General features: G+C 45.5%; 1 protein-coding gene across 3 annotated transcripts in view; it reads right to left on the minus strand.

Moving 5' to 3' along the window:
• Window positions 1-1,347: 1,347 nt before the first annotated feature.
• LOC117867931 overlaps window positions 1,348-16,219 on the minus strand; it is a 22,003-nt gene continuing 7,131 nt past the window's right edge. Inside the window, exons 4-9 of one of the 3 annotated variants that reach the window (XM_034753408.1) lie at window positions 13,820-13,965; window positions 11,910-12,086; window positions 10,956-11,072; window positions 6,854-6,940; window positions 2,955-3,102; window positions 1,348-2,369 (exon numbers count right to left, since the gene is read on the minus strand). In XM_034753408.1, the coding sequence (XP_034609299.1) occupies window positions 2,338-2,369; window positions 2,955-3,102; window positions 6,854-6,940; window positions 10,956-11,072; window positions 11,910-12,086; window positions 13,820-13,965 (707 nt within the window). In that variant the 3' untranslated portion in view covers window positions 1,348-2,337. The remainder of the gene's footprint in view (window positions 2,370-2,954; window positions 3,103-6,853; window positions 6,941-10,955; window positions 11,073-11,909; window positions 12,087-13,819; window positions 13,966-16,219) is intronic. The other 2 variants (XM_034753410.1, XM_034753409.1) reach the window with 2 other exon arrangements.

The raw sequence follows: 16,219 nt of genomic DNA on the forward strand, positions 1-16,219 counted from the left end.
TGTGCTGCAGATCATGATTCCAATGCACAGGTGTAACTGTATGTGGGGAAACTTGCATGGTTCAAACCCATGGGATGCCTGCTTTCCACCAACCCTACTTCTCTCACTTGCACATGCACTGAATTCACTAACAAACTTCGCTTTAACAAAAGCTTTTATTGCTCAGATATTAATGTTGACAGTTATGCTGAGCTGGTAACTAAAGAATAAACATTTATGGGGCTTCAGGGACTCCGGTGGCACCTTAAAGACTAACAGATTTATTTGGGCATCAGCTTTCATAGAAGTGGGTTTTTTACCCACAAAAGCTGATGCCCAAATAAATGTTAGTCTTTAAGGAGCCACCGGACTCCCTGTTGTTTTTGTGGATACAGACTAACACGGCTACCCCCTGATACTTGACATACATGGGGCTGTTAATGTGCTTTTAAAATGAACTCAATAGGTAGCTTGTTACTCTTAAGTTTTTGTTTTTTTAATGAGTTCAATGTGAAATGTAGCATAGAGAGTGCCAGAGGAGCTCAACAAGACCTCAGTCGGGGATAAGAACCTTTTATTCTTAAAAGGTGAAGGTTAATTCCCTGAGGCATAACAACACATTGTTGCTTTCTAGATTGTTTGTGTGTAGTCACAGCTGTGTTACTTCTAGTTATAAAACCATTTCTGCTATCACATTGTTAGGAGGATGTGAGAGAGGAATAGTAAATAACGAGGACATATTCGCAAGGTGTCCATTTTTTTGTAACTGAAATAACATTTTGGCAGAGCTTAGCTGTGCAGCAGAAGTATTGCGACTACCATACAGTGTCTGCTGAGGAGAGAGCCAGGCCAAGTTTGCTTATTTCAAAAAATATATTGAGCAAATCTTATTGGCTTTCTGCATTTCTGCAACCATTTATAAAAGTAAAAACATTTTGTCTTAGTGAAGCGAAGCCAGTGTATTTGTTCAATGGCTTAGGGCAGAGACCATAGACAGAACTCCCTTGTTCGCCCCTGATGCTGCCACTTGTGTGCTCTGTGACCTCAGACAAATCATTTGACTTATCTGCTTCCATGTCTTCAGCTGTGAAGTTGATGTAGTTCCACCTCACAGGAATACAGAGAGGATTCATTTTTCAAATGTTTTGAGAGCCTCTGATGTAAGAAACGATACATAAAAATGAAAAATATATATTACACTAGCTACTTACACTCAGCGCTTAATCCATGATTTCTAATATCAACCCCCCAAAAGAATCTCTGCCCACAACACAAAAACTGCAGTTGTAGCTCCAATCCATAGTCCATATGATTCCCCTGCAAGTTACCATGCTGACAACCTTAGAAAAAAACACTCTCCACCCCCAAACTGTGTTTATGCTTTATTGAAAAATACAAAGCCAGTAACAAAAGCTTCCAATTAATAAAATATCAAACTTTTTTATAGTATTAAAGGCTTAATGTAACCATCAATCTCAGTTATGAAATGGCACATTTATTACACTCACACAGTCAGTTAGTTAATCTGAGTTTGTTTTGCAAACTAATTTTTAGTTGGATTTAAAAAAATATTCCAATTTAAGAAGATGACAGTTGAGGAGCAAGAGGCCTACCCATGCCGTTATGGTACAAGCAATTGCACAGCCATATCAGAAGCCAGGAGATGTGTAATAATCATAGAAACATCTTGTTTCTTTAAAAAAAAAAAAAAAAAAAATTACTATCTGCAGTAGTGCAACAGAGGCTCTGCACAGTAGTGCTACCGGGGACAATGCTGCACCCCACACTGGGAAACTGGCAGGCCAATCCACTCTTATGCCTCATTGCTCAGTCAGAACACCTGCGTCTCTGTATGTGAGAGCCAGAAGACAGCAGTCTGCTGCTCTGCTTTTAAACTCTGTGCAATTAATCTCCACTATGGTGATACATGAATAAAACCTCCACCACGTGCACGTCTTATTGGCCTTGGGTCCCAAAGTGGTGGTCGTTGCAGCAATGTGAAATAAAATGCAAGATGTGCTATCCTGTCAGCAGGAGCAGCGGTGGAATGGAAGGGGTGGCATTAGGCTGGAAAGCAGAGAGGGCTCTGGAAAGAGTTATCAGCTGCACAGCCACAACTGCTGGACACATGGACTCGAGAAAGCACAACGCAAACTACGGAATGTGTAGAGACCAAACCGTGAAATGGGAGGACCAAAGAAGCGAATTCCCCAGGTTGGGCTGAGTTTTCTGAATAAACCCCCAGTGAAATGGACCCCGTCGTCTCATGCTTTTTAGGCAGGGTGAGGGATGAGATCCTTCCCACTGTGGTTTCACTCTATAAGAGCACCAAATGGGACCGAACAGGGTTGCTGCCCCTCAGGAATCAATCCTTCCATAGGAAGAAAACACTGTGGAGAAGAAAGGAAAAGGAAGGTCATTGTCAGAGTCACCTTCTAGTATTGCCATAGAAAGGATGTAAGAGAGGGGCTGGGTGGTTAAGCACAAGCGTGGGCCATGGAAATTTGCGAGTTTAAATCCCAACAGTGCCAATTGCTCTGGTAAGTCCCTTCATTCTGTGCCTCTGTTTTTCCAGCTGTTAAGCTGCCCCCTTGAGGTGCTGTGAGGCTCAGCAGGTTTGGAAAGCACTATGAAGATAAAAAGTGCCTGTTTCTGTAGTCTTAGATGCATGAATAAAATCTTACATAAAGCTACTCTCCGGGCAGGTGTCCACCACAGCCTAGGCTAAGACACAACTTTGACTGACGTTACTTCATGGAGAGGGCCTGTGTCACTCACTGCCCTGCAGGAGCCTATGGCCAGGTCAGAAAATTTAAGAGGTTACAGAAGTAGCTGCTGTAGTTAAGGGCCTGTCTATTGTCCTAAAACTGTCAGTTGTTCCAAATCTCCTTTCCTGCCTGACAAACTCCCTGCTTGATTGTGGCTGAAATGCTACAGTCTTCTTGCACTGGCCAGTTTATACTCTAAATACTCACTTCTCTCTCTCAGCCCCTGCCCAAAGCTGCGATAGACATGGAGCAGGGCCCAGAACAGAACAGATTTTATTGCCACGGAGATGCAAGAGCCAATGATGACAGCAGCTTCCAGGGCGTAGGAAAGTTCCTGGCCCCAGTCTCTTATCACCTGAGGAAAAAATGGAAAGAGACCAAACAATCAGTACTTGCATTGACAGAAACCTGCTGCCATAGAATGTAATGAGTCATCAATCTGCCAAAACAGGGAAGTGGACAGGCAGCCATGTGAATGCCAAGGAGGGAGCTGCATTTATACCATGTGGTTGGGTTTCTTCTTCTGGTTTTGTGTTGGTTACACAATGATTTCCTAGTCCAACCCCAAGAGATCACAAAAACTACCCCAACGAGCAGCTTGTTAGTAGTCTTTGAAGAAGGACTAGAGTTAATGGGCTAGGGAGACTGCTTTTTGCTACAGCAGTGATCCCTGTAGAGCAGGGCAGAGGAATGTTGGTAGGAAATTTGCTTCCTGTGCTGTACCTGTTTTGTAAATAGGCAGTGCTTCAGTCTCCATGGCCAACACTATTGCACCTTTCACTGGTACTATATTAAAAAATGAAGGAGAAACAAACCTTTCCCTTTCCTCAATTTCTGCTGCACCCGTTTTATTCAGGCCCCTGTACATTCCAGCTTGGAGTTCTGTTCCCTCCCCTCGAGGTGTCCTTTAACGCCAACACATTCCTCCTCTTATCTCTTAGTTCTTGCCTTGTTCCAGCCTGATCCCATCACACACAGCCTCGCATTGATCTGATACAGAATGGCAACCAAACTGCATTAGGCTGGGACTCATAGCATTATTAAAGTTATGTGAAAACAACACTCTTCCTAAACTGAAAGATTAGCGAGATCAGGCACAAGACACCCAGGACCCTCTCTTCCACTTACCTCTCTCCAGTGTGGGTTTGGGAACAAAGCTGATTTTACATGGCTTTCACTGCACTGATGTTGCCATGAATGGTAAGGACGCTCTCTTTATGACTCCCCTAGTAGCCTGACAGATCTTTCTCTAGCCTTGCAGGTTTTTGTTAGTATCCGTCTATATAAACAGCCTATTTCAGGAATCACTTTCCATTTCTAGCTTCTGTTTCTCCAGTGCTTCTACTTAAATCGGCAATGGGGTCTTCCAATCATTGCCTATTAAATGGTTCCATGCGCAGTAGTCCCTGCTGCCTTTCTTAATATTTCTAAGTAGGTTAATGCTGGACACAGCTTTGGTCACACACCGAATCCCAAACCCTTAAAATCTCTGGCTCCTACACAACCCATTTTCTTAGTTATTCACCTTTACTTTACTTGTTTGCCAGAAGCTGGGAATGGGTGACGGGATGAATCACTTGATGGTTACCTGTTCTGTTCATTCCCTCTGGGGCACCTGGCATTGGCCACTGTTGGAAGACAGGATACTGGGCTAGACGGACCTTTGGTCTGAACCAGTGTGGCCGTTCTTATGTTCTTACTATAGCGTCCCAACACATCATCCCAAACCCTTTCTTGGTCAGGGCCCTGCTGTGAATTTTTCAAGCAGAAACATTTCTTATCTCATATGTTGCAGACTCAATAATGACTTAGCAGAAGAGTCTAAATAGTGCAAGGATCATAAAGTCCAATCCTGCACCCTCTGCCATGCTTTCCTTGGACAAACTTTGTCTGTAGCATCCAAGGTTAGGCACTTACAAAGCAGCATGTGGGTGTAGTTGGATTTTTGTTTGTTATAACAAGCTTTCTCTCTCCTCCCTCTCGTCCCCTCACCACCACCACCACCCCGCCCTGGCTTTGCTTGCCATGAGGATTTATGATTTTGAATGAAATTCCATCACTGCCTTGTTTGAATGGGCCTGGAGCACAGAGTGAGGGCAAAGTGGTTATTTTCAATTAAAAACGACTTTTTTTTATCATGTTGTGTAGCTGTCCCAGTTGGGGGCTGTAAGCTACTCAGCTCTCATGCTATGCAGGACTTGGCATGTTAATACCAGGAGAGACCTCTACAAAAATTGAGGGGTGCAGAAAGTGGTATTAGAGATGCTGGTGCACTCTTCCCTTTGAGTCTGAACTGAATTAGTGCCCCAGCATGGTGCTAGGAGTTGCCCAACTGAGATGTACAAGCAAGATTCTGACCAATTTCCAACTTACATGATTCAATTCTGTGTATAAAAATTATGTGGTAATTTCAGTTGATTATGCTGCATTATTCACTTTCTGTCCTAAACTGTTATGGGGAGCGAGGGGGGTGTTGGTGCTATATAGCAGCCCTGAGGTGGCTGCATTTCAGTGGTGAACTGATTGCTAGTAGGGATTGCCTAGAGTCAAAGAGAGGCTTAATTCATTGATGTTTATAAAGCACTTTGTGGTCTTCAGATGGAAGGTGCTAGAGACGGGCAGAATTGTTTTGAGGTCACTTTCCTAGCTGGAGACTTGTTTCTTAACGCCTTCCCCGGTGGGTTCTCTTGCTAAGAGAGGATTGTTACAGCTTGAGCATGGCAACGCAGAAGTGCAAGTGGATTTGACTTTCCCTGAGCTGTTGTCAGTCGTGTATCAGGAGTGAAGCTGCCAGATGCGGGAACTGATGTGGAATAAAATCCTTCATTTTTGATTATCTGAAAATGACTTTGCTACAGAGATTAAAAGTCTCTGTTCAGAATCTCAAACCTGCCTTTCCTGGGAAGTCTCCTGCGCCAAGCTCTCAGGAAGTGTGAGGAAGTGTGCTGAATTTTGCCTGGGACTATCTGATCCTGGGGTTGCTAAAGCAACTATCTCTGTTTAATGAATAATACATTAAGAAATTAAATAATTTACATACACGGCCAGGGCCTCTGTTAGGTGCTCAGGTGCTACCAATTCCTCCTCAAGGAGGATGGATTATTTTGACCAAAGGAACCTCCCTCCCCACTGGCTTTGTTCTTGTCGGGCTGTTATTTAAGTGCAGGTGTGGTGCTTTTCACTCCTGGAGAAGCGTGAATTATTCTGCTGACCCTGTGGCTGTCAGGAGCCTGGGATTGATACTGGGGTTCACTGAGGCGTGGCTGCAAGAAGTAATAGCACAGGAATGTATCCAGAAAGCTCAGGGGTCTGGTGGGAGTGCCCAATACTGCCACATGGGGAACTTGGCTTACATCCCTGTCTCTCCGGCTCAGGCTGAACATGCTCAGACCCAAAGTGAAGGGGCTTGTCCAGCAGTGACCCCTCAGGCTGGTGTGAAAAACATGAACTCCTCTTAGCATTCAGGCCCTTGCGATGTGCAGTAAGCTGCTCTGCACTTCCCTGTGCTCATCTTCTACCTCCTCTCTCCTCATGCAAATGGGACAGACGGGCTGGGACAGCGTAGTGATAAGCACCCTTGGCATTGCAGTTTGCTGTGTCTGTGCTGTCTTAGCTGTGTCTGGAAGAAAGGGTGGCGGTTGCGCTGCCTATGGAAATCTTCAGCACACTCTGACCCTGAGGGCCTGCAGCTGGTCTAGAAGCTGCTTGTATGCTGGGAGACCTCTTGGGAGAGGGAGGGTGGTGTTATCAAGAGTTGCATATCTTGTGCTAGGCCTGGGGATTTCTGCCTCCTTTTCTGATGCTGTGGCCACGGGAGAGACTGCCAGTGCTGCTCCCTGTATGCAATCAACTCAAGAGCAACTTAACACTAGGTGTGTTTTCTCTGGCTAGCCGATAAACATTACGGGCCTGATTCTGAAGGGTACGGCATGCCTGCAGCTCTCAATCATTTCCGTGGGAGCGGTAGCTACATGCACAACTCCTGCTGCCTCTAACAGGAGTTGGATTGTGCATGTCTAGGGGTAAAGCTTTGTCACAAGGACCCAACAATATGTAAAAATTTGTCCCCCGACTTATTTTAGATCAACAAACACTTGACGAGTTACCATGTAGAGCAGGTAGACGAGATTAGCCACTTCTGGTACGTTCTGACTCAGAAAAATCCAGACCAGAGGTTTTAGCTCTTTTAAAATCTGTAACATAAAATTGGATACAAGCAGCTTTAAAACTGGATGCTGGAGACTTTGAAGAGGCAGATGGCTGGTCCCAATCTGTGGTTTAACTCAGCTCTGGGAGTCCCCTCCTGCACCTTAGCAGGAATGGGCATATGCCTTAATTGTCCCCTCACCTCCACCCAACATCAAACCGTCTAGATTAAGATTTATGCACAAAACCAGCCCCCTGCCCTTGTCCAGAGTGAGAGGGGCTCAGTGATTCAGAATGTTTAATGCATTGGTCTTTCACTGCTGCACTCCTAGGGGCAAGTCTCCGTTGTTGCCCTCTAGTCTCTGCTCGCCTTCCTCACCACACACTGATGGAGGCTCTCTGTTTGAGAGGGGAAGATCTGTGTGTGTTGGGGCAATAGGGAGTGGGGGTTCTGTGGGGGATGCTGGGCAGTTGTGGTGGGGCTGTGGGGAGGGAGTGCTGGGCAGGCGTGGTGCTTGTGCAGGGTGCTGTGCATTTCTGGGGGAGGCCTGGGTCATAGGGAGTCGGGGGGGTGTTGGGTGGGGGGCTCTGTGGCGTGGCATGGGCCCACCCCCCGAGGGGAAGGGGCATGCTGCCATTACAGGGCCACTATTCATCTGGCAACTGCCAGTTTGTAAATAGTGCCCTCGGATTGGGCTGGGTGGAGCGGGGCCTCCCCCTGCCATGCCATGCCCCTGGCTGGCCCCTCGGTCTGGGGATTAACCTCCCCACCCCATGCTCCATTGCCTTAATAGGGGCCCACAAATATGTTTGGCGCCAGGCCCACAAAAGGTTAATCATTACGGCCCTGGTCAGAACTGAAGCATATTTGCCCGGCTGTATGGGGGAAGTGTAGACACGACCTGACTACTGTCTGGTTTGAGCCAGTCTACTCGCCCTCCACTGCCCTGAACTTCAATTCATTCAGCCTTGTAAAGCTCCCTGTGGGTCTGACAGCTTGTTTAAATGGAGACGCCACCAGCTTTTCATTAGAGGACAATTCCCTTGAAGCTGGTGTTTGCTTAACATACCTCAAAATCATTTTCTCCTCCGTTTCTGTCTGGTTCCCAGGGGTACACCCTGAGTTGCTCTAACAACATTAATGTTTACCCAGCTTGCAGACTGAAAAGTGCAGGGTGTGGACAATCTTTTTCTTCCTGGAGGGAAAGAAAGTCCCTGAAGACTAAATTCAGGGAGTTGAGAGTGGCAAAAAGTCTCACTTGGACAAAGTGTTTTCTCTCTCTGCTCAGGCCCAGGATTAGGGAAAGAGGAAGGGTGCAATGCACATCACACCTGAGTGAGCCCCTCTACCCAGGACTGGCCTCTGGCCCTCCTCAACCAGAACAGTAGGTCTGATCAAGGAGAAGAGAAGGTGCTGAGTCACAGAGGACCCATGCACCTGCCTGGAATAACTGTCCCCACAGGATTTACCACATTTGGACAGACCAGCCACAGGTCCATCAAGCCCAGGATCTTGCCTCCAGCAAGTGGTCAGTACCTGAAACTCTACAGCAAGGATTCAAAAGTTGGGGGTGCCAGAGCCTTCCTGGGGGATATGCCTGATTCGTGGTGGCCTCTACTGCTGGCCCTGTGTTCTCTCCCCTCTGCTGGGTGGTGCTATGCTACACTCCCTGTGCTGTCTCTGGCAGTAGCAATGAACGAGGGCTGTAGAAAGAGGATGGTGGAGACTGGGAAGCATAACAGGAAGGCCAGAACTGGAAACAGGGAGAACAGAGAGACTAGAAAATGACAAGTGGGGGGGAGGGGGAAGACAGAGATGGGGGACAATAGACTAGATTATGGAACTAGAAAGAAATATCAGGAGAGGAAAAGGGAGATGAGATGAGAAAATAAGAGCAGGATAAAGGCCAAAACCTGGTGAGATGGGGGCAATTGTCAGTGTAGGAGTGGAGACAGGGGGGTGTTTTGGAAGGGCTGGAGTGGAACTGAGGTCTGGTCTATACTACCCGCCTGAATCGGCGGGTAGAAATCGACCTCTCGGGGATCGATTTATCGCGTCCCATCGGGATGCGACAATCGATCCCCGAATCGGCGCTCTAACTCCACCAGCGGAGGTGGTAGTAAGCGCCGCCGACAAAAAGCGGCAGAAGTCGATTTTGCCGCCGTCCTCACAACGGAGTAAGTCGGCTGCAATACGTCGAATTCAGCTACGCTATTCACGTAGCTGAATTTGCGTATCTTAAATCGACTCCCCGCTGTAGTGTAGATGTACCCTGAGATTCCCCCAGGTTCTAGAGAAGACCATGTTGTGTGGGACACTTCCAGGTTATTGTCGTTAAAGCTTTTACATCTGTTGTAGATTCATGTGCCTCCATGTTTCTGCCTCCACAACAACCTGAAAGCAGGTGCTTATCTATGACATCTTGCAGGCTGAGGGCTCCAAGCAAAGGAGCTGAGACCCACTGCTACAACGCCAGGTGAGAGAGTTCTACATACTCTGCCGTAAGCTGATGTGTGAAGCTCGTCCATGTGGGGATGGGGAGGGAGTCCCCTTCCTGACCCTGTCGCAATGAACCTATGCCCCAAAGCCAGAGACGGAACTGTGCCCCTACCTTGGAATGCAGAACTACAAGGATCTGATTGGGAAACATTCTAGCCCTTCTAAAATCCAGCTGCCCTGTCTGTGACCCCTGCAGCAGAGTGTGCCACAGGCTGGCAAGATGTAGCACTGAGATATTGCCCTTTTATTGCTTTAAATATACCAGGTGTTTAGTTACACCATGAGTACCGGCTCTCTTATTCCTGAGCAGTGCAAGGCTGTGTCTGCACTGGGGACAATGGGGCTGGCGTTCAGCACTGTTACCCCTGCAGTGCAGTGCCACCAGAGGTAGCTGTAGTGTAGACTGGGCTCCGAGCAGGCTAAGAAGACAGATGGTCCACTAGAGCATTTGCTGTTACTAATGTACAGATACCCAGCCTTGCACTGCCTCAGTGTAGGGTCTGTGAGAGATTGTGTGTGAGGACAGAGCTTTCCATCTAATGCATATATAAGGGAGTGACTACCCTGATGCTCGCACCCTCCTGGTGACTCGGAGAGGCCCAAGAAATTTCTGCAGGCCACTTGCTGAGGCCAGGTGGTTTCTGAGGATTGGCTGACAGGTGGCGGTGGAAAAACAAATTGGTGGCTGTGCACTTCCAGTCACTGAGGGAAAGTGATGCAATCTTGCTGCCTCTCCCACTTCCCCAGCTGTCTGTCTACAGGGATCTAATGGGGGGTCAGAGATTTAACACTTTACAAAGGTATGTGGGGAGCTGCTAGTGGGAGTGCAGACAGGAGTCTCACTACCTGGCTTCCCGGCCTCAACACTTAAAGGTAGCTTGTACTATTCTTTCCCAGCAATAGGAGGAAGAGGAGGCTACAACTGTTGCAACTAGGTTACAGGTGAGGGTTGAGTTCATGTGACATATTACCTAGAAGGAAGTAGTATTGTAAAAGTCCCCTGCTTCTGGCTAGTTTTGTGTAGCTGTGCAAACAAACCAACCAACTGCAGGCATCCAGGGGCATATATTTAATATCAAGTATAAAACTATCCTTCAGCGTTAAGAATTTCCATGAGTGTTGAAACAAACTGAAAACACTCAATGCATCTGAATCACACTTAATGCTTCCCTGTGGTATCAGACAAAAGGAGGTTAACCTACTTTGCTTCTAATCCTGCACTCCTCACTTGAGCACCCAAAGATTTCAATGGAAGTTTTGCCTGAGTAAGATCAAATCCAAAATTTTAAATTCACAAGCCCTTATTTTCAATCTTAATATAGTCATTTACGTTTAAACAGGGCCCTCTAATGCTGCTTTTCTGTCTCCATACTGGGATCCACTCCCTCCCCCGAGTCTCCCTCCTGTCCAGCCAGGACCCCACCTCTGATTCAGCAGTACGGGAAGGATAGAGTGGTAGTGACCTCCGCACATGTGTTTGCAACCCAGATTTAGAACCCATCCTCCAGGGAGTTCACATCCCATTACAAAGTTCATGGAGTCACTCTGAGGTTCACACTCACTGCGATGATGCCCACGGTCACTTTCAGGCAAGCCCAGAAGACGCCAATTGCTAGGATGATGCTATGCAGGAGGGTGATTTTATGCAGACTCGTTAGCAGCAGAACACAAAGGCAGAGCTGAGAAGTGAGAGGCAGAAGTTGAGTGAAATTGCAGTTTTTAAACTGGGTACACCCACAAACAGTGTCCAAAGAAATGGCACAAACTCTCAGTAACGACAGATGGGCAGAGTTTAAAAGGCAAGATTTCTCTCTCGGGAAAACATAGCCAGCACCAAACAGAGGAGATATGGGCATATACTATACCCTACCACTGTATCAGCCAGCAAAAGAGCACGGAAGGCAGCAATATGTGTTCCCAGGTGAAAGTAAAGTTAATAAAGTATTCAGGTATTGAAGTACAATCTCTCGCCAAACAGGCCTCTGTGGTTCACTTCACATATCTGTAGTTTCAGGTTGGTTTCTTGACCTGATTGCTCTGCTAAGTCAAGTTGTTCTTTCTCCGAATGTGATTCACTCATACCTCAGTGTCCTGTTCCCAAGTGTAGGTAGCAGATAGGACACTACAGAAGCAGGAAGCTTGATTCTGTAAAGTTATTCTGCTATAACCCCTTTCCTATGTTAGAAAATTGAAACAGTCGAGTTTCAATACTTCTGGAAATCACTGGCCTTCTGGGCAAACTGACTTCCTAATGAGATTCTGCTTCAGTTTTGTCTGGCAGAACAATGAGAAAATATTTTCTAGGTCTATTTTTATGGGTTTTAGCCATTTTTCCCTATGAGGGGTACTTAGGGATATAAGCATTATTAGGAAAATTTTAGAGATGATTGCTCAGTAAGTCAATTGGTGAGACGCTGGGAGACCTGGCTTGCAGTTGCCTCTTACATACACTAGTCCAATTCCAAGTGATGGTCAATATTAGTGGGAGAGGGAAGCAATGTAGAATGTATTAATACCTGCGCCTGGAGATCAAAGGTCAACATGGAAAAACAGAGGTTCAGCATAAAATACTGTGACTGGAGGCTTTCTAGAGCCCCGCCCACTCGGAAGGCCATCATGCTTTGACTCTGAATGAGGATGATGGCGCAGATCACGTCAAAGGATCCAACCAAGAGGATCAGAATGAAGCGGGCCTGATGGGAAAGGAAAGCAAGAGAGTTATAATGGCACACCTGGACTGACCACACGACAGTCAGGTTAATCTTCAACAAAAGGGAAAAAATGGGGACAACATTTAATATTCATTTGTTATTGGTGAAAATCACAGGGACCAGGAACAAGGAAATCAGGTTGCATGCAAATGCAAAGGTTCTAACATAGCAGTTAACATCACATAGGCTGTACTGCTAGAATAGAAGCTGGCATTGATTATGCCCTCATAAAGTTGTAATTCTGGCCATTTGATGTAATGGATTACTAATTATGAGGTTTAAGGTGCAACTTAGCATACACTACCTTCAGTGTGGGAGATTTATACCTTAACCTTTGCATTCCCTAACTTGGATATTCAAACATAACGTCATTGCAATGTTATGCTTGATTTTTATTTTACATATCAAAGAAATAGCTGTGATGGGCCAACATTTCTTTGGCAGTGGCTGGCTGGCTTTGAGTTTACTTCATGGAAGTTACCAGGTAAGATATCTGATTGGCTGAGATGGAAAGAATCTTTCCTATTGGTTTCTATGGGAAAAGCAGTTTAATTTTAATACTATGGTTGTTTCACGCTGAGTCTGAAACTTCTTTTTTGGCTGGGATCAATAGACAAAGCTTTGTTTTCATCTCCTTCCTGGTTCTTGTTTACCGTACAGGCAGATAGCTGAGGTTTGTACGTTAAATTAATCAGCATTTCCTTGATGCCTTTCCCCTGGTGAGCCCCAAGATTCTGTTCACTGCCAATAAGTAACAGTAACTGAATGAGCCATTGCTATGTAAACTGAGCAGGCCAATCCTACTTGCTTTCATCTTGTTATTTTCTGCAGTGTTCCTCCCTGCTAGAGTTCATATTTCAGTGTCACTCTGAAGGTAGGAACCTCTTTCTCATCCTGGAGGCTAGCATGCAAATAAGGGGGAAGGACTACCTAGAAGGACAGTCTGGGTGTGACAGGTGTGTGAAGGATGCAGCTTAACTCCAAATCCTGCACCCCATTTGCTTATAATAAACACATACATAGGGCTCTGTCTACATGTCAAGGTACTGTGCTGCAAGCCAGGGTGTGAATCTACAGCGCACCAGTTTGCCGCACAGTAACATCCTGTGTGGACACTGCTACAGTGCAGTGAGGGTGGATTTGCTGTAAATTCATACCCTGGCTTGCAGTGTAGTAACTTGCTGTGTAAACAAGCCATTAGAACAAAACTACAATCCCCACCATTTGTTTTCCGATAGACACTGCAACTTTCCAGCATGGCAAGATTATTGCTTTTCCCACTGAACATAATGGTAGGAACATTTGGGCTGGTGGCTAGGGGCTCAGGAGGCCTGGGTTCAATTCCTAGCTCAGACTTCCTGTGTTAGGCAACTCACTTCACCTACTCTGTGCCAGTACCCATCTGTAACGGGAAGACAGTAGTTCCCTACTTCAGAGGGAGTGTGGTGAGGTAATATCCACTGAGGTTTGTGCTGCACTCAGATACTCACATAAATGAGAACCACAAAAGTACTTGAACAGAGAGAAAGAAATTTGCCATCTCAGATAATCAAACTTCCACACCTTCTATAAGAACATTGTAATCTCTACGGAATAAGATGCCTGACTTTCCCCTTGTCAGCTGTTTTACCACATTGGCAGGATGCTTTACTTCCCTAAGATCTTCAAAGTCAGTATTTAGAGAAAAGCAAAGAGAATGAAACTGAGATGCTGACCAGGACGTTTGGCTTTTGTTCAGCAGGGACAACTGTGAAGTTGACAATGGATCGAAACATCACCAGCAAGACGGAGAGAACGAAGACAATGAGCTCTTGGCGATTCTCCTGCAGGATCCCTCTGGTTACATAGTACACGCAGAACACTGAGAAGGAGAAAGACAGGTCAGTAACCACCTGGGACTGAGAACACACAAAGGGCATATGTTCTTGACACCTGATACAGATGACACAATGTGTTTAACACACAACATATGAGATCCATTTTTTGGCTTGCCTTTCATACTCCACCTGGAAAATATTACCCTATCAATTCCCTCAACCAATTAGCAGCTTCTATGAAATAGTATTTGATTATTATTTTTTTGTGTGTGTGAAAGAAAAGCAAGGGAAATAATTTAACCTTCCTAGTGGAAGTGATTAATGAGAGAGCAATAATTTTATGGCTGGCAAGGAATTAACCACACATGCTTATATACACACACACACGTCTACAGCACTACTCAACTGGCTAAGTGCATTATTGGATAGCTCTGAAGCCTTACTGGATAGACTATTGCTAAAGGTAGACAAATAGATTTGACAACAGTCTGATGTCAACTTCTACGCTGGGTTGAAACATTAGGGTACATCTACACTAACAACTGTACACATGTCTATGTGCATGACTGTGTCATAAATAATCCCTTATTGTTCACAGAAGCAAGTGTCTGAAGTAGTAAAGGACAAATAATGTAGTTTATACCTAGGGTTGCCAACCCTTCAGGATTGTCCTGAGTCTCTAGGAATTAAAGATTAATCTTTAATGAAAGATTGTCATGTGATGAAACCTCCAGGAATACATCCAACCAAATTGGCAACCCTACTTATAGCTGAGGGGTGGGTAAGTACATGCCTCAAGCTGTGATATGGCCCTATATCCGTGCCAGTCTGTAGCGTGGCTGGGGTAAGAAATGTGTATCAGGCCCCAAGTTTCAATAGTCCTCTACCCCCATTCCCAAAATGCACTGAACCCTTTTCTTCCTGGCCCATTCCCATGATTCACAGCCCATGAAATGGAACAAGGAGACTGTCTGGGGCCGTCATACAGCACACATTTTTCTGTCTCACCCCCACCCCCGTCCCCCACGTTCAAAAATATTCCCAGTCCCAAGGACACAGGGGAGGGATGGGGAAAATGCTGTTAGTGATATGTGCTGACACCAAGCACTATAGTTTTCAATGCAGCGGAATTCTACCATGCAGAAAATGGGTAGATATATGTCTTTATGGTTTAGTTCACATGCAGAAAACTAACTGAAGCACGGTTCCAGTAACAATGCAGGCAATGACAGCACCTGCCATCCACACTCCCAAACCTTGACCAGTTTCAACTGTAGTAGGGCTTCGTGCTCTATTACAGCTGCTAAGTGCAGTTAGCACCACTGACAATGACCAGTTAAAAAAAGAATAGCTTCATCCCCCATGCCCCAAGCAAATGTTGATAAGGTCCTTAAGAGAGCTGGAGTGCTTCCGGAAACTGAGATTTGTAAACAAAATGTGACTAGTGAAGACACAAGTGTTGCATTATGACTGCATTCCCCAGCACAAACCCAACCCTGCAGCAATGCCCCTCTGCCATGTACATTGGCCAAACCGGACAGTCTCTACGCAAAAGAATAAACGGACACAAATCTGACATCAGGAATCATAACACTCAAAAACCAGTAGGAGAACACTTCAACCTCTCTGGCCACTCAGTAACAGACCTGAAGGTAGCAATTTTGCAACAGAAAGGCTTCAAAAACAGACTCCAAGGAGAAACTGCTGAGCTTGAATTGATTTGCAAATTAGATACCATTAACTCTGGCTTGAATAGAGACTGGGAATGGCTGAGTCATTACACTACTTGAATCTATTTCCTTATGATAACTATCCTTACACCTCTTGTCAACTGTCTGTAATTGACCATCTTGATTATCACTACAAAAGTTTTTTTTCCCTGATGATAATAGCTCATCTTAATTAATTAGCCTCTTAGAGCTGGTATGGCATCTTCTCTGTATGTGTGTGTGTGTGTATGTATATATATACTCTTGTTATATGTTCCATTCTATGCATCTGATGAAGTGGGCTGTAGCCCACGAAAGATTATGCTCAAATAAATTTGTTTGTCTCTAAGGTGCCACAAGAATTCCTGTTCTTCCAACCCTGCAGTGTTAGCCCAGTGGAGGTGGTCTGTAATATGTGAAAAGAAGAACAGGAGTACTTGTGGCACCTTAGAGACTAACAAATTTATTAGAGCATAAGCTTTCGTGGACTACAGCCCACTTCTTCGGATGCATATAGAATGGAACATATATTGAGGAGATATATATACACACATACAGAGAGCATAAACAGGTGGGAGTTGTCTTACCA

Source organism: Trachemys scripta, chromosome 19, assembly GCF_013100865.1.
Source record: "Trachemys scripta elegans isolate TJP31775 chromosome 19, CAS_Tse_1.0, whole genome shotgun sequence".
Classification (NCBI taxonomy): Eukaryota; Metazoa; Chordata; order Testudines; family Emydidae; genus Trachemys; species Trachemys scripta.